Here is a 19,015-nt window from a genome sequence, read left to right as displayed (position 1 = left end):
ACAGGTTGCCTCATAAACATCTACAGTTGACAGCACACTGGGTTCTGAAGAATGCTTGAAGCGTCGTGGGTCGCACTAAAGCTAACTGCTGGGTGACGGGGAACTGCTGGGTGACGGGGGTGCTTTCACCGCAAGGGCAACAACTTTTCTGTGGAGGCTCAAGAATAACTGGTTATTTGCCTCATGATCACATAGCTGGGATGCACAGGCCCAGGAAAAGGTAACAATTCAGAATTGGAAGTATGGTTGTACCGGCTCACAGCGCTCTCACACCATCACCAAGCTGGACATGCTTGAGTCGCGCCACTGTTCACTGTGTACACGTTCAGTAGCTGCTGACATCAGTGGAGACCAGCCTGGGCAGGCACAGATGTCAGCCTGTCCCCAGCTGGATGCGCTTACAGCCACCCTGGGGGAGGGCCATCCTTGTCCCTCTTTACAGACCACGAAACGGAGGTGCAGAGTCAGGCCTGGAATGCACGCGACGATGTCTCTGGCCATCTACTTGAGCAGCAGTCTCTTCTTTGACCTCAAGATTCTTCAGAAAAAGCTAAACTGCAACAGTACTTTGTAGTCAAAGAGCAAAGGGAGCTGTGTGGTTATTAAAATAAGGTGAGGTGACAGTAAACTAAAAGGTCTTCACAAAAAAAATTAGGTTTTGTTCGACCGCATGGAAGTGCACAGAGTGCCGTCTGCACCATCCAGACAGGGACACTCTCGGACAGGTGACAGGTGTCCAGTGCCTGGTCCACAGGTCTCTCCAGGCCCAGGGTCCTGCACTCAGCTAAGTCTCAGCCCTTAATTTAAAAGCCCATTGTCCATGGAGGGTCTCCTCACAGGGTTGGCCCATATCGACACATCATATCAGAAGGTTCCCCCAAGCCCCTTACAGGTTGAGGTGAGGTGTGTGGAGTTTAGCATAGCTGAGTTGTCGTCCCCCTCATTCACAGATTCCATTCCTGAATAAAGGCCTATGGTTATTGTTGCTTTAGTAGCAAACACATTGAGAAGCACACGACAGCTCCATCCTCATCTGCTCTGTGAGCGACACTGTCCAGATCCCAGGGACAGCCCCTTCTCTTGTTCTGTGACATCAAAGCAAAGGATGATGGCATCTGAAGGCTCTAAAACTGTGTGAGTTTGACCACCCGGCTGCAGAGACGGCTCCCACGATGCGTCAGATCACTGTCCCATTAGCTCTCCAAGTCCTTCCTTGCAGGGACGTGAGGAACAGCAGGATCTTCCGAGACCTCATGTCCCAGGAGCGCTGCGGCCATGTCTTCCTCCCCTTTGGGGTCTGACCGTCTCCCACGCCACCTGTCACTTCAAGTAGCAGCTGGAACAGTGTGACTATCAAACAATTCCCAAGACTCTTAAGTCTGGAGGCCCAAGTGCCCAGCTCTGTGGAAGGTGGAGCGCACCGAGTCTTCACAACGACAACTAGGCGGATCCTGAGCATGCAAATTACAAGTTTATGCTTATAAGACAGCAATATACAGTTAAGTGCTTCACATATAACTGGCACTGAGCACCCCATTAGTTTCAGCGTACAGCATCAAGATTCAATATTGGTATATACTGCAAAACCATCACAGTAAGTCTAGTTAACATCTGTTACCACATCTCAACTAACTTTCTTAAGATAAAAAGATTAACTTGAGATGGCTTTCAATTTCAGTCTAGTTCAGTACACTTTAAATTATAATGTACTTTGCTTTCAAAAATAATTTCTGTCGAGTTCAGAGGGTGGGTTCCAAGGTGGCACCCACCCACACTGCTACCTGCAAAGTTGCCAAGGTGCCCCCTGCCGGGGACCCCACCCTGGAGAACTCCCTAGAGCTCCCCGTCTTCTAGGTCACTGCGTCAGAGTAGGCCGGGCGCACGCAGGCGCCTTGTGCCACAGCAGGCTGGGGAAGGCAGGAAGACGAGCCCTAGGCTATGGAGGATGACTGATGCCCGGAATAACCAAATGAGCTGCTCGCTGAAACAAGCCAGAAGGGGAAAAAAAAGTATCAGCTGGTTTCACCTTAGGAGGAATATACGAGAACCAAGTAAGCCCGGGTCTCCACAAAAACAGACAACTCTAAACCAGAGCTATCCTGCGGGGTGGGGAGGGAGGGGGTGGGGGGCTGTGGAGAGGATATGCTCCGGGACCTGGTGGGGGGGGGGGGTAAACATTGTTTTTTGTTTGAAAGTGAACAGCAATGTAAATAGATAAATTAACAAATCTTAAACAACAAACACTTGATAACTGCAGGACTGAGGCCACAGGGGTCAGAGCAAAGAACAGGCCGGGAGACCTGAGGGTTGTGGCAGGTGCACTGTGGTGGTCACCCCATGGGGAGATCCTGGTGTAACTCGCCAAGATAAATAAATTAATCTATACAATTTAAATAAGTAAATAAATTAATGACCAAAGGAGAATTATAGCTTTTGGAGAGGTCCCGCTGGTACCATCTCCCGGGACACACCACACAGCTCTCAGTTGCTTTGAGGAAAGAAAAAGTCAAAAAGAACAAAGTTTTGGTAGTGAATAAAGTCTCCAATTTAAGAAAAGCCAATTTCAACGATACTTGTTAAATCAAAGCTTTGCCGTGGCTGCAGGTCCTACAGGGACTCATTTGGGCCCTGCGTGGCGGAGGGTGGGAATGGGGTGCTTTCCGTCACCCCCTTCTCTTGTGAACCTTTACCCAGAATTGTTCTCTAGAGGGCACCGACATCCCTTGGGGGATATCTAGTTCCACGTTTGAGGCACAGAAGCCTCAGGACTGATCTAGAGCTAAGTAGGTTCAAGGTCTGCAGGAAGCGTGCTGCAAGGTCACAGGCTGACCGCGAGGCGTCCGCCGCCTTCGGGGGCCCGCGATCCCAGAGGTGGGAACCATGGTCACCAGAATAGCTGAGTGGGTGATGTTAATATTTTTTATCGAGGTGACAACGGGTTACAGCACTGTATGCTAACTTAATGTCTCTTTTCTTAAAAGAGAAAAGTTAACGCAAAGTGGACAGAGTTAGCCGGCATGAGAGTTCAATTTGCTGCTGAGAGCACCAGACAGGACAGTAACACGAGTGGGCACCACTTCTTCTCTGGGCCTCTGCACATGCGCAAGCCCTGGCTGTGGGTGCCCACCTGCTGCTGAGGGCGTGGGGAGGGGCAGGCTGGGCGGCTGTGTGGGTGGGGGCGCCCTCCTGCAGGCGGGTGCAGTGGGCACCGGCTTGGGGGAGTTGCCTACAGTTGCACACAGGGTCTGCTCTCCGGTGACACCGCCTTCCCCTGGCTCTTCCAGCTGGAGGGCGGTGGGGTGCTCATGCTGCTGCCAGTCTTTTGTTCCTCTGCATCTTAGCATCCAAGTGTCTGGGTGCCCTGTGTCTGAAACGCCCTCCGTGGGTCCGCATTCTGTCTGGACACTGACTGATACTGTCTGCCTTTCCTTCTTGCCTGGGACAGTTACTCAATATTTGGAAAGTATTAAAATAAGCAGTATCAATCTTTTTTTAAAGATTTATTTATTTATGCATAAAAGAGTTGGGGGACAGGCCAGTGATGGTGAGAGGACTCACCAGAGACAGAGTAGGGAGCAGAACAGGCAGTTTAACCAAATAAAAGTTCAGTCATCTTTAATGTTTTGCCAACTGTAAAAGGCAGTATCGGCCCTCCCTGGTGGCGCAGCAGGTTAAAGCACAGCACTAAGAATCTGAAGCCACTTCCGCATGAGTTCGATTCCCACCTGCCGCCTGCCCCGGAGGAGACCACATGGCGAGCCAGACCTCTCCTGGCCCGCCCGCTGCTTCCCTCAGCAGTGTACTTTATCGATCTGCCTGTTCTGCTCCCCACTTTGTCTCTGGTGAAGCCTCTCACCGCCCCTGAGCCTCTGGCCTGTACCCCAGTTCTGTATGAATAAATAAATAAATCTTTTTTAAAAAAAAAGGCAGTATCACCCTTTTAAACTATTTTTGTTGGGGGAAAGGTATGTATATCAAGGTAGGACAAAATATTTTATTATTTTGCCTGTCTGATGAATAATTTTAAAATTAAGACATATGGTATACAGACTTCTGTTTCTACTTTTGTCCTGGACTTGGCATTCTTAAAGCTCGATTACTTTTTAATATATCACAACTCACTTGCCTATTTTCCTGACAGTACACATGTATGCTACACATTAGTTATCTGTGGCTGAAATAAAAAATTACCCCCATGTGTGTCTTAAAACAATAAACAACATTCACTATCCTCGCAGTTCCTGAGGGGTAGGGGTTTGGTGGTCCAAGATGAGGGTGGCTTAACGGGGCTCTGGCTCTGGGTCTTTGTGAAGTGGGTACCAGAAGGGATAAAGGCCAGGAGAACATCTGGGCAGGTGATCTGCCACACTGCAGTTTCGGGAGCCGGGCTAGCCATGAAATGGCCCATGGGAAAGACTTTCTGCCGGCCTGGAGGCTAAAACCTAGAGCAGGTGGTCTTCACCTGGGGTCCTTCTGCCCCTGGGAGACGCTGGGTGATTCCCACAACTGCGTGTGCCTACCAGCAAGTGGGTGGGGCCAGGGAAGCTGCTCATCAGCCCTGCTGTCCAGTATGGCTCCCACACAGAGTGACTGGCCCCAAGTCAGCAGTGCTGCTGCTGAGGAACTCAGACCTAAGACAGGTGTGGGGTCCCCGGAGCTGGGGCTGGAGGATCAGAGTCCAACGTCTGGGAGGGGCAGTGGCGCCTGGTGCGCCTGCCCAGGACACCCGCCCCAGATCTGAAGGAAAAGCACCCATAGCCCTTCTCCGCTCCCTGGGGTGGGCATTCACCCTGACCTTCTCGAAATTTGTAATAGCCCTTTTCTGAACCCTCTTACGAATCAGAGGCAAGCTAGGCTGTGGCCTCCGGTGCTGCCGATTCCCTGCAAACCGCACACAGTTGTGCCTGGTAAGTGCCTGGGGATTTCCAGGCCCGAGGCTAGGAGTCTCTGCTGAAACCAGAAATGACACATTTCATGTCATACATATTTTGCCACCAAAAAATAAACAGGAAAGGAGCAGAGGCTATGACCTGGATGAACACACGATGCTCAGGGAGAGACGGCAGACACAAAAGGCCACACGAAGTGGGAACCCACTGATGTGACTCGTGCAGAACAGGCACATCCACAGGAGAGTGGGCTCAGGTGCTACGAGCTGGGGGCGAGTGTTCTTGGGTACAGGATGTCTGTCTGCAGTAACACAATGTTCTGAAAGTGACTGTGGTGAAAAACCATTGACTTGTCTGCTTGAGAAAAGTAAACTTTGTGGTGTATGAATGATTTTCCTTAAAGCCATTTTGTTTTTGTTTTAAAACATTTGTGGAAAACTCAGGGGCTTGGCACTTTGTCTTATGGTTGGGCCTGGTTTACATATAGCGTCAGAAAACTATAAACACACTAAACTGGGTATTCTGTTGCCGCTACTCAAGTGTGGCAGTGTGTGTCATTAAGAACTTTGTCCCCCTTTCGATAGGCTGCTGAGACTCTCCAAACTCACTGTTGGCGAAGAGTCAAGGGAAGAGCGAAGGGGTGGGAGGGGCACATCTATTCCTTCTAGCCTTCTCTACAATAGCGCCTCACCCAAAGTCTCAGTGCCTGGTCCAGAGTCCCTATGACAGCTGGGACCCACCATGTGGCCTCACAATCCCTTGTGTAAAAACGAAACCCAGTCACCAGAGAGAGGGTGGGAACACTGCAGAAATGACGGTTCCCTGGTCCTAGGAGGAAACCGTTCAGGAATCTGAAGTAGAAAATAAAAGATGTGTGAACAGCTTGGGGGGCATGATGGAAAGCAAATGAACATAAAAACAGAATAGAAGGGCCCTCCCTGGTGGCGCAGCGGGTTAAAGCACAGCACTGAGAAGCTAAAGCCACTTCCGCATGAGTTCGATCCCCGCCTGCCCAGAAGTGACCACATGGCGGCAGACCTCTCCTGACCCGCCTGCTGCTCCCCTCAACAGTGGGCTTCATCGATCTGCCTGTTCTGCTCCCCACTCTGTCTCTGGTGAAGCCTCTCGCCCCCCTGAGTCTCTGGCCTGTACCCCAGTTCTGTATGCACAAATAAATAAATCTTAAAAAAAAAAAAACAGAATAGAAAACACCTTCTTCCATTCCTATAGAGAACAAGTCAGAATCTTTCCGCTGACTGACTTCATTCAGAGTAGAAAGAGGTGCATTTTTTAATTAAAAGTTAGTTTTTAATTCCCAACTTTGCATGAAAAATCATTTGCATTTTAAGGACAAGGGGCCCCATCTTCTGGTACAGAGGAAGTATCATCATAGGCCTTCTGAGGTGTAACATGACTGGAAACTATTTTTAAGCACCATTTTTTCAGGTTTTTTCCTTTTTAAGTAACATTGGTTTATAACACTACAAAGGTTTCAGATGTACAGACTTCTAAATCAACATCTGTTATACTACATTATATGTGCAATCTCAGGTTTAAGACTATCTTTCTTTTGCTGGTTGCAGTGTGAGAAATTACATAAAACCTCTGAATAAAAAATAAAAGAAACCTTTGGTTATCTGTAGCTGAATTCAGTTGTTGGTCAAATAGTTACTGGGTGCTACTGGGGGCCAGATGCTGTCATAGGAGCTGGGGGTGCAGGAAGATTCAGAGAGGCCTAATCTCGTGCAAAACTTACAGTCCAGTGGGGAGACATTCAATGAGAAAAATAATTAAATACCATATGTTGTGGGGGTTAGGTGGTTCTAGATGCTGTGGGGGCAAATAAAGGGACTAGGAGAGTAGGAAGGGTGGCATCTTCCCATGGGGTGCTCAGGGAGGAGTCATGACTAGAAGAAGGTGGGAGCAAAGTCTGCAAAAATCTTGGTGGGAAGAGGGCAGCGGGCACCTGGGTGGAAGCATTCGCTCAGTCTGCTCCAAGAATGGTCAGAAAGCCAGTGTAGCTGGAGCAGGTGAGTGGGGCTGAGGCACTGAGCAAGCTGGTCAGGGGCAAGCAGGATCTCTCAAGCCTTAACTGTCCCTCTGAGACCCCACGCGGGCGCCAAGCAGAGGTCTGCCTCCCCTGCAGCAAAGTTGAATGGATTGACAGAGGGGCAAGGACAGAAGCCCCAAGACCCAAAATACAGAAAAGGAGCCTGGTAGCTTGGAGCACAGTAACAGGAGGAGGAGGTGAGAATATTCTTGACAGTGGAGGTGACAAGTGGAGAATAGGGGTGGGATGGCAAATGGTCTCGCCTGTCACAAGATCAAAGCAGGTATGGAGGATAAGAGCAGGTATCAGTGAAACGTACAAAGGACCTGCCTGGCAGGCACCTGGTGTACAGTGGTTGAGATAAGAAGGTCAAAGAGCAGAAGGCAACATGAATAAGGGGGTGGAGACTGGAGTGATGGGGCCTCCAGCCAAGGAATGCTGCAGGTTCTAGAAGCAGAACAGGCATGGAAGGGCTCTCACAGTGTCAAGAGGGGTTCACCCTGCCTACAACTGTCAAGTCTCATCCAAAATCATTTGGATTTTTGACCTCAAGAACTATCCAAGTTCTAAGTTGTGGTCATTTGTTACAGCACACACAGGAAACTCATACACAGGTGGCAAACAAAGCACCAGGGGGCAAGAAATGCTGAAAAGATGAATTGAAGGACTGAAAGGCTGGGGTGAGTGAGCTAGGAGGTGGAGGTCACAGGGGCCTGGAGAAATGCAATCCAGGACTAAGGCAACAGGAACTTCCCTGTGAGGGGCCAGAGTAAATACTTTCTAGCCACATACAGTCTCTGCTGCACTTGTTTTGTTTGCTTGCTTGCTTGAAGAAAATAAAACCAACCAGGCTGCTGGCCTCCTCTGCACTAGTCTGGGGCGGGGGTAGGGATATGTGGGTGAGACTGAGAGCGAGTGAAGTCCAGGACCCAAGAAGAGTCTGTGCTTTGGAAGGACTGGTCATGCAGACAAAAGTCGAGATGGCCGTGGGTGATGGTAAATGACTGGAGACAGCCCAGGGGCAAATCTCCAAGAACCAAGGGGGAATGATGCCATAGTGATGCATCTATGAAGCCCCGAGACCCAAAGGTGGGATATGTTTAGGAAGGTGCAAGTGAACAGAACCTCCTTGTATACCTACCCTTGCCCCAAATCACCCCAAGTACCAGGAACAGGCAATCAGAGACCACTTTGTCACTCAAAACCCAGCAGAATTGTCCAGGCTGCCAGTTCTGAGCCATCTGCTCTGCCTTGTCTTCCTGTGAAGTCCCCACTAAAGGCCCTGGCCCAGGCTGTCCCCTTGCCCACCACTGCCTCCTGCCATCCTGATGATGCAGTGTGGTGTGGTATCCTTTCTCTTAATTCTTTCGATGGCAGTGAGCACTCTGTATCACCCTTCAGGCATGTAGATCAAAGCCCTAATGGGAAAAATGGCGGTGCCTTGGAGCAAGATTGTGCAGAGGCTGGAGACAGAGGGATGTGTCCCGAACCAAGGAGAAGTTCCTAGGGCGTTCAAGCTGAGGAACAGGGGGATCAGGGCATCCGGAGCCAGACCAACTGGCTTCCAAGCCCCTACTGCTGTGGGCTCTGAACCTTGTTTCTCAGTCTCAGCCTACTCGCCTGAAAACTGGGAATACGTACCCGCTGGGAGAGTGTGACAATGAAACCAGACTCACCATGTCCCCAGCCCAAGAGAGGCACAGGATGGCCAGATGGGGCACTTGACATACTAGAAGCCAGGATTTTTGTCAAGTCTCCCAGTTTTTAAATGCTGGCAACTAATTCAAATAACGTAGGCAAAAACCCACCACACAGGCTGAAATAAGGAAGTCTGACTACTGAATCCAGTCTGCAGGCTGCCAGCTTTCAACTCTCTGGCCTAAAGTGCTGGGAGCAGTAGGGGAGCAACAAAATTAAAAGCTTCAAGTTTGCTTCTGGGCAATGCACCTGCCAGCAAGAGGCGTGGCAACAATAAGCTGGGCACAGTGCTGGGCACAACCGTGCTCACACAGGTCTGGTCTGTCACCCTCACCTTTGGGTCCCAATGAGTATCTCCTGAGGACTTTTTGGTCTGAGTGTTTGGGGGAGTCAAGTTTGCGGGTATAATATTGCAGTAAGATCACAGAGCATAGAGCTGGCAAGACCCACTGGTATCATGGAACTCAAATGGTCCCTGACTGATGGGGACGCGAGCCCCAGGGTCGGGATGCCGCACCAGCGCTTGCCTTCAAGACATGTTCTTGCTTGTGCGGGTGGACACCTCAACAAGGCAGGGAGCAAAGACTTCTGCTGCCCACCTCTGCCAAGGAACCACGTAGTGGGCACACACACACTACAGCAGAATCACTTAGGGCCCAAGGGGAAAATTCAATTGGAGAAAAGATACTCATGGAGTCACAGCGCTGAGAAAGCTCCTGCAGGACTGTTTAAACAGTGGACTCGTCCTTCTCAGTCAGAGCTCCCGGCCAGCACTGGTCCCCAGCACCTCCCGCACACCCAGGGGCCAACTACGGCAGGCTGAGGTTCTATGCTGCGGGGGCTCCCGAAGGCCGAGATGGCCCCTCGCACTCTGGCCTTCACTCGGGCTTCCAGGAGCACGTGTGATGACTCACGGGCTGAGAGACGCTTCGAGTTCAGACAGTCAAGGGTGAAGTGCAACAGCAAGTGCTAACAGGATCACTACAGACAGGCTCTGGGGCGGATGTTTTCAATGCACTTTATTGGCAGTACGATCACACTTCTGTCAGTTCGCTGTGCACACATGAACACAACCCAGCCATTTTTTCTTTTGGAACCTGGGTTCACAAAGGTTTTATATTCAAAACACAACATACTCATATCCATAACAACTCTGGTTTTTAAAGAGCAGAATTCTGGTTTTTTAATCATGAAAGCCTTGAGTGCATTCTCCATATGAAAGGTCCATTTCAGATTGAGACAGCCCTGAAAACATACTGATGTAATGGAAAAGTGTTTGGTTTACTAAATCCTTTGGCTCTCTAGAAGATGTCAGCAGGACTTTACTTCTGCCCCCACTCACAACCTTCTTTAAAAGGTAGTCGAGTCTCCAGCTATCAATCTGGGCTGCCTTTTTCCTCAGGATATAGAGCCACTGGGTTGCTCCAAGGAACTCTAGAGGCTGGTGATGGAAACTTCCAGAGCCTCCAGGGTGAGCCAGAGTCTGGCTGATAATGGAATTTCTGCACTCTTCTTTCAGCCTCAGGGAAGCAATACGGCGGCACACTGAGGGCAGCTCCATTGTCCGGGGCGCCAGCCGGGTGTGTGAGTGCCGTCCTGCTGACGTGATGCTGGCTGGGCTAGAGAGAGAGCATGAGGCACACTGCACCCAGGAAAAACAACTCCCCACCAGGGCAAAGTCAGGTGGCCAAGCCTTTTTTTCTGTGTAGACACAGTGCTGAAAGGCCACCATTTTGGGAATGGTGCCAGGTCAGCTGTGCTTCCAGCCCGTGCCTCCACCCCACAGCCATGTCCACACTGGTCTAGCATGAGCCTCTCGTGCTAACAGAGGGCAGCGGAGTAGTGAGCAGCCTGAAATGCTCACGGGCAAGTATAACAGGTGTGAAGCTGCCGACTCTGGACTCAACCAACAGCATCTAAAATTTAAAAGAAACTAGTCACTGACTTTTTAAAAGCATTCAATCCAAGGGGCTTAGATGAACAGCTCATTCTGTCCTGAGAATAAACCTAATTAATCAAGTAGCTGACCTTAGCCAATGGAACCGCCTTTCCAAAATTCAAAATAGTACAGAAGCAAGTGAAACAATTCCCAATTCTTAGTCAACAGTGACAAATAAGTAACTTGGGATACAGTCACTGGCAAAGGCCCGTGGGCAGTGATGTGACATAAATGTAACTTCCTAGGGGGGAAAACACTCACAGCAAAATAGCAAAAAAAAAAAAAAAAGGTCCAGTGCTGTTCCCCAAAATATTTACACAAGTATAACAGAAAAGCCCAAGCAGAGCAACTCAGATCCCAGTTGGCAGCAAACACCCTGGTACAAGGGAACAGACTATGGAACAATTACCAGCCAACCAGACCACGGATGGAGCCAAAATCTCTGAAGAATATTCTATGAGTAAACTTCATACAGTTCGACTTAAGGTGTCACAGATGTAGAAACAGACTTGCAAAAAACAAAACACAAGCAAACAAAACAAAACCCCGGGTTTTGTCAAAGCTTCCTAGTTTAGGTCTGAATTACTTAGTATTACTTAATTTAGGTAAACACATTTTTGAACAAATTTTGAGTCATGACGGAGACAAAAACTAGTATGAACTTCTTAACTCAATAAAAACCCTCAGAACCTTCTTAATCACCTAAAACCAGGCAGAGTGGAGAGCTCCTCCTTCTGGCTGGGTTATGTACGATTCCTTTTCACTATCACCTAGAACATCTTAGTATCCTTTCGCGACTGCACTAACGTGTAAAGCAGAGGTTCTAGGCAGAGGCAGGGGTCTGTGTCCGCAGTCTGACTCTGGTGCTGGCACTGCAAAGTTTGCACAGAAAGGGAATGGTGGGTCCTCGGGGAAACTGGCTGGGTTCCACCTCTACCGTCTCAGATTATTCATTTAGCTGCCAGGCCCTTATTGTGTCTCTGCAGCCCCTGACCTGGAGCTTCACAAACTTTCAAACCACGACAGGATGACAGACACTCTTTCTGTGGGTTCTCTTTATTTTTCCAAACTACTCAATTATGTATGCAGATCCACAATCTTTGTCCCCTTGCCTCTGTAAGCATGCAAAAGGACATGAATGATATTCACTGAAAAAAATCCTAAAGGATTATTTGAAAATGCATTTAAATATCATGCATTTACTCTAATGCTTCTACATATATACATTGGTGGATGCAGACAAAAGATAAACTATAAAAATTCAGAAACAATATATTTAAGAAGAAAAACAACTATTAGGAATCTATGCTCAATGTTGATGAGTTAACTTTTGATTCTAAAACGGCTAAAATGAAAATTTAAAAGCTACACTTCATAAAATTTAAAATGATCTGGGGTACATTCTAATTGTGCCAGGAGCTAAGAGAGCATGGTTCTAGCATTTGATGGCAGTCCAAACTGCCACTGAAAATTACCTTCCAAGGATCTCTTTCAAGCCAACCCTATCAGTGTTTTAGCCTCACTAGAAGGGACTTAAAAACAAACAAACAAAAAACAACAGCACCAAATTCTAAAAGAAAGACCCCAATGCTTCGATATTCCAGGGTCACTGCCAGTCAATCCCCTGAGAATAAATGGGGGGTGGCAATCACATATCAGGACTGTCAAATTCAGCTAGAGGTCCCATCGGCCTGCCTTCCTGGGCAACGTTTGTTGTTGATGATGGGAGTCCTATTTGGGGGTGGCCCCTGAGTCAACAACACCAAATTCTTCCTAGCAGCCTGTGCTTCCTGGTTAAAGTTCTGGGGATGGATGGATCTTGACAGGTAACTTCACTCTGCAAGAGCCTGGAGACCCAGACGGGCAACAGGAGATGGCCTGGGTGTGGCCAAGATTGTCTGAAGTGGGCTGCAGCCATTCCTGACAGAGCAGGGAGCTCTCAACTGGAATATTAACAGTTACCCAGCCTGCCGGTACTGGGCCCCCTGTGCTGTTCCCCACGGTGGACCTGAGTTCTGAGCTATCTGTTATCTCTGGGAGAGATCTCTGAGAAACACAGATTGAGTCATCTTTCCATCCCAATAATACCAGACCACTCTAGTCCGGGGTGGGGCAGGGGAGGGCTGCCATGGCTGTATAGTTGCCAGGACACTGTGAAAATCAGTAATGCCAGGTCTCAGCCAGCAGGTCCCACAGTCATGCTGCTGCAGCACGCGCACCCTCCTCGGCTCAGGCAAGCCCTGGCCCAGTGCTGAGGCATGACCAAGGAGCCAGCTGTGCAATTTCTACTTGGATCCCACCACTTACCTCCCCACGGACCCTGTGCCAGTTACTGCACCTGAACTAATTTTAGTATCAGCAAAATGGGCACTGTACTACCAGCCTCACAGGATTAGAGTGAGGACTGGAAGCCTGAAGCACAGAGAATCAATAGCCAGCAATTATGATTACTACCTATCCTAGCGAGTTCTATGGGCTTCCAAAAAGATTCCCAACCTCCAGATGAGATCACCCTGCTTATTAAAAACTATGCCAAAAGTTTATCAAAATACAGCTTTTCTTGATAAGAAACCAAGTATACCAAAATCTAGCTTTCATCCCATTCAGCTTTAACAAGAATGCAAAAGCAAAGGTAGCTGCTATGTATACCAGTGGAATTTTGACAAAATTGCTAAATCAAGAGAGAAATGTAACAACAGACATGGCCAGCCTGTCACTTCCCGCTGGTACAGACTTCTGACATCACAGCGCTCAGCTATTCCTTTCACGGATGCGACTTAAAACACACACAGAACCTGGTGGGTTTCTTGAGTTCTCTCAGTCTTACATCTGAAAACTACAGTCAGTGTTAACTAAAAGCACTACCAAATTTAATTTCCATGTGGGATTAGTCCCTAACTGAAAACTTGCAGCACTAACTCTAACTGTAAAAACATTTGCAAATCAAAAAAAATAAATCTTTCGAGATTCATAAATACACATACAGTAAGTAAAAACCAACATTATCACAGGGAATTATAAACTTTCTTATACTTTCAAAGTGTGAACAGTTGAGAGAATCAACAATTAAAAAACAGTTGAGATCTCACCCAATTTAGGGATGATGATGTAAAGAACATTCCTGTCCAAGGCTACGGTTATCAATTTTAAAAGTCAAGAAAATTATCAAAATTCCTTTAAGAAATGAACTGTTTAATTCTTTCTGCAAATGTGTTTGAGCTGTGTGGGTGATAACAGGAATTTTCAACCACATGTGTGTTAGCACCCCAATTATCACAATGTTCAAGGGTCAACAGTTCTTCTGTCCAAAGGCTACCTTCAAATTGGCACTACAGAAACTGCTCACTAGTCAGCAGCTTTCCAGGGCACATTGTGTGAGAAATATAGAAGGTCCCCAGCTAACACTGTCAGGTTCTCAGAAACTGCAATTAATGAAAGCAGGTCCTCCAGTAATGTTACTGTTTTGTGCAGAGGGGCCTGGGAGTGACTTTTCTCATCAAAGTTTTAATAAAACAACACTCAACAAAATGACATTATTCCAGTGTGCTGCTGTACTTTTTTTTAGCAAAGTAAATTCATTTATTTTGATTATGACCAAGAAGTTATAATTTAACTTAAAAAATCACTTTGAAAATGTACAAAATGATGTAAAAATAAACTGTTATAAAATTTTTTTAAAAATCACGACTTTGAAAACAGCAATACATTGCAATATTAAAAATATATTCCAAGCCAGTAAATATTTTATGTTGTATTTAATGCACTTCAGAGATGCTGATATTTTTCTTTTGTACTGGGAAATACTAACAAATAATAAACATCTCTAGAAGGGTTTCAGTAGTTAAATATAATCAAATAATCTAGCATACTGGAAGACATTCCAGGAAAAAAAATTGGGGAGAGCCTTTAAATCTCATAAATTCATTCTAACATCTTTTTTAGTACATGTTCACTAAGACCACTATGCTTTAAAAACAGTTGAAGATTCTAAGAAAAAGTGATTTCCCCCAAAAGAGAATATCTGCTTAACTTAAAATCATTCAGATAATGTAAATGATCTCATCCTATGATTCTATAAGACACTTATTTTGCTGATTCTCATTATTTTTAGTTTTAGTTCAATCTAATCTTTTCTCAAGTAACAACACACGCTGTAGTGAACAATTCTAAATACATGGACTAATTTCCACATCCTTAGTTACATGTGAGTATGCTGCCTCACCTAAGTCATCAGAGGGCAGTGGCTACATTAAAATGTATAAACACATTCATTTTAAAAAATAACAAAAGCATCCCCCGCAGCTCAGCAATGCCGTATTTTAACACTGTTGACACTTGACTTTTCCTCCAGAAGGTAAACTTCATGGAAAGTATAACATTCAAGTTATACACATCTGACTGCAGAACGTACTGGAGAAAAAGAAAGCAGCAAGAGAGCTCCAAAGCAGGAAGAGGGGTGGAGTGTATCCAAAAGGGCACAGCTCCTAACAGCCTAGGGACTAATGGAGCCCTACTTCTCTAGTTGTGGTATTTAAAATATCACTCTGAATAAAGATTATCAGAGAAGATAAAAGCTAAATGCCACAAAGATATACAAAGACCCGGGCCTTCCCTGGGGGCACAATGGGTTAGGATACAGCACTGCAAGCAAGCCACAGCCGTTTAGGATACAGCACTGCAAGCAAGCCACAGCCGTTTCAGTGCCAGTTCAATCCCCGGTCCTGGAGCTGACCCACATGGCACGGCAGACCTCTCCTGACCTGCCCACTGCTTCCCTCAGCAGTGTACTTCATCGTGGGATATGCCTGTTCCACTCCTTACTCTGTCTCTGTCTCTGGAATCCTCTCACTCCCCTGCACCTCTGGCCTGTAACCCAGCTCTGTGTGAATAAATAAATAAATCTTAAAAAAAAAAAAAAGATGTACAAAGAACTAATGAAACTCAACAAAAATAAATAACCCCATCAAAAAATGGGCAGAAGAGCTTAAAAAAAAAAAAAAAAAAAAAAAAACCAAACCAAAAAAGCAAAAGATAAAAAAAAAAAAAAAAAAAAAAAAAAACACTTCTCCAAAGAGGAAATGCAGATGGCTGAGAAGTATATGAAAAAATGTTCAACATCACCTGTAATATGAGTATGCAAATTAAAACCACAGTGAGATACCACCTCACACCAATGAGAATGGCACATCTTAAAAACAACTAGCAACAACAATGTTGGTGAGGATGTGGAGAAAAAGAACTCTCCTGCACTGCTGGTGGGATTGCAAACTAGTACAACCACTATGGAAAACTGTATCTGGAGATCTCTCAAACTGCTAAAAATGGAGCTTCCCTACAACCCAGCAATCCCACTCCTAGGTATCTACCCAAAAGACACAAAAACACTGATTCAAAAAGACATTTGCACCCCCATGTTTATTGCTGCTTTATTTACAACAGGAAATACATGGAATCAACCCAAATGCCTAAAAGTAGATGACTGGATTAAAAAGATGTGGTATACATATATAATGGAATATTACTCGGCAACCAAAAAGATAAACTCATGCCTTTTGCAGCAACATGGATGGAGCTGGGAGGGATCATGCTTAGTGAAATAAGCCAGAAAGAAAAGGGAAAATACCAGATGGTTTCACTCATAGCAGGCGTATAAAGGACCAGGGGAGAAAATAATAATAATAATGAACAACTATATACCAGAGACATTTTATGGGGGTGGAGCAGGGCATGGGATCAAAAACGGGGGGCGGGGGAATGCACTGGACTATGTTAATGGCACATGGGTGATCTGGTGATGGGAAGTCCAAGGGGATTACAACTGAGGTGGAAAAGGGCAAGAAATGATGTAAAAATAAATTATAATATTATTTTTAAAAAGTTAAATGCTGTTTCAGGCACAGCAGGATGTATATTTCTTCTCTGGCAGAAAATTCATTTCTAACAAAACACTGTATATAGAAACCACTCCAAGTACAGAAAGCAGTAAACTCCTAAAACTCTGGTCTGATTCCAAAAGAAAGAATGAAGCAGTATCAGAGTCCACACTGAGGAGCCAAATTGACTTTCCACTAGTATTGTCTAGTTACAGGGGTATGAATGAAACCTGCAACAGAGCTCCCTGATGCAGTAAGTACTGTGTATCAGCTGCCTAAAGGGTGGTTTCATCTGGCTAAGTGTCTTCCAAAAATTCACCCAAGAGGTTGTGCCAGTTACCAGTTGGAAACAGAATGAAAGTGAGCAATGAAAATAAGGGGGGGAAGGCTGCGTTCCTGCAGGAATCAGTCCAGCAGCCCTGTTTAGGACCGTGGCCTCAGTGCCAGGCTGACTGAGAAGACAGAGATGCTCCAAGGAGCAAGTCTTGGAGAATAGGTGGTGGAGAGTGTTTGTAAACCTGGGGTACAAACACAGCCTGTGTTTCCACTCACCGAGTCCTCCTTTCCCATCCCTGCCCTGTTTCCTATCCCTGCCCTCCAATCTTTTTTTCTGGGCTCCGTCCCAAACACCTAGGTCTAAATATCCACACACCCTCTTCAATGAATTTTGAGTTCCCGGGTTCTTAAGCCTTCCTTACTTTCCCTAGAAGGCGCAAAGGTCCACCCACCCGGTATATCTCAGTACCTCCCCCAGGTCAAGACTGCTAAATCTGCCCCCAAATCAGGCCTTAATGATCTTCTCCCCTCGACCACTGCCACCTCCTCCGGTACCACCCCAAGTCTGTGTCCTCTTGTCCCGCGCCCCCTCATACCCTCATCTGGGGATTGGTACTTCCAGCCCCACTGCCCCAGGCCAGTAGGTACGCATCCAAGTGTGTACCTCTCCTTAGCGCTCAGTGTGGCTCCTCATGTTTTGCATTTCGTGCTCTTTCCTCCTCCTAGTCAATTCCTCAGTCCCTCTTCCCCCATTCCCTCGTTGCCTCCCCCTAGGGTACCCTCCCAGATCTCTGCCTTCACTTACTCGCCCCCATCGGGTCCGCTCCGCTCCCTCCTCCGCCTCACTTCCGCCCAGCCAGGTACCCCCTCCTCCCCTCACTCCCTTAGACGCCGGGTCTCGGCGCCCTCTCCGATACAGACTTCCTACCCAGCGCGGCTCAGTGTCCATGCCCCCGCGAGGCCCCAAGCGCCCTCCCACGTCAGGAACGCTTCCGCTCTCCCTGACTGACACACTTCGCGTCGCGGCCGTCCGGGTTCCGCGGCCATCTTAGCAGGGGCCGACCGCCCAGCCAGCGTTGGGCTCTGTTCCAACCAAGACGCCAACTCGCGGCTCCTCGCGACGGGGCATCCCCGGGGCAGGGGCCGGGGCCTGGCGCGCCAGCCGGGATGGAAGGGCCGGGCTCACGGCGCGGGGCCGTTACCTGTACTGCGGGCCGGCGCCCTGCGCAAAGCCGTAATAATTACTCGCCGCCATCTTGACGTCCTCACCAAGCGCTAGCGCACCCGAGGCGTGAAGGGGCGTGGCCGTCGGCGCGTGGCGTCACCGGACCGCGTGCTGCTCGCGCACAGCCACGCGCCCCAGGCTCCACCCTCCACGCGAAGCTCACACCTTCTCACGCCAGTGGGGGCGTGTCTACCTCAAGCCACACCCCTCTCAAGGCCAGCCCTTCCATGGGGCTCCGCCTTCCCTTCAACCACTTAGCTGGGGAACTCTCCGCTCAAGCCACGCCCTTCTTCGTACCCATCTTGCCAGTGGATGGCCGGTATCTGGGTCTCAGGCTCGCGCCGCTCACGCGTAGTTTCACCATCCTTTAACTGCTCTGCATCTGGAGTTTCAGGCTTGTGCGTTCGTCCTTTGCTGCAAGCCCCGCCCCTCATGTGGAGCCCCGCCCTCCCGTGAATCACTCAGAAGGGGGGGTCTCTGCTCGAGCCCCGCCCTTTTCCGGAAACTAGCCTTCTTTTAACCACTACTCATCTATGCCAGCCTCTGTCTTTCCTCCTCCCTTCCTTGTCCCTCCTCCCCAGGCCACGACCTAGAAGCGACCCTGGAGGTAGTTTGACTTTCTGTCCCATCTTAGAAGATGTAGGAATCCCATTGACTGCTTCTGACTGGTGGATGGACCTGTCAACTTGATCAAGTCCTACTTAATCCTTCAGCAATTCCCTTCAGTGTCAGCCTATTGATGAAGTCTTCGAAAGCCCTACTCAAACTTAAAGTTTGATAACTCTGATTTATTGTTTCTCCTCTGGAATGATTTGCATCCAGGAGACCTTAGGACATGTTTGGGGACATCTGTGGTTGTTATTTGGTAGCATTTGGTAGGTGACAGGGATGCTGCTCATCACCCCCACGCGTGCAAAACGGGAGACATAGAATGATTCAGCCCCAATGTTAGCTGTGCCCACATGGAGCTAGCAGTTAGTTACTTGAAATAAATAAATGTTCATCTGTCACCCAGGGGTGGAGGGTCCCTATCTATAAGGTTGTTTTCAGTACTCTATACCACCT

The 19,015-nt window shown here is 47.8% G+C and overlaps 1 protein-coding gene across 1 annotated transcript in view; it reads right to left on the bottom strand.

The window, feature by feature from the left end:
• Positions 1-17,980, bottom strand: part of ZFR2 (zinc finger RNA binding protein 2) — a 41,679-nt gene extending 23,699 nt beyond the window's left edge. The window contains exon 1 of the mRNA XM_012729416.1: positions 17,928-17,980. Coding sequence (XP_012584870.1) covers positions 17,928-17,980 — 53 coding nt within the window. The remainder of the gene's footprint in view (positions 1-17,927) is intronic.
• Positions 17,981-19,015: the final 1,035 nt, after the last annotated feature.

This window comes from Condylura cristata, unplaced genomic scaffold (genome assembly GCF_000260355.1).
Source record: "Condylura cristata isolate star-nosed mole 26May11 unplaced genomic scaffold, ConCri1.0 scaffold00025, whole genome shotgun sequence".
Lineage (NCBI taxonomy): Eukaryota > Metazoa > Chordata > Mammalia > Eulipotyphla > Talpidae > Condylura > Condylura cristata.
The sequence above is the reverse complement of the archived record's forward strand: the minus strand, read 5'-3'. Positions and strand labels throughout refer to the sequence as shown.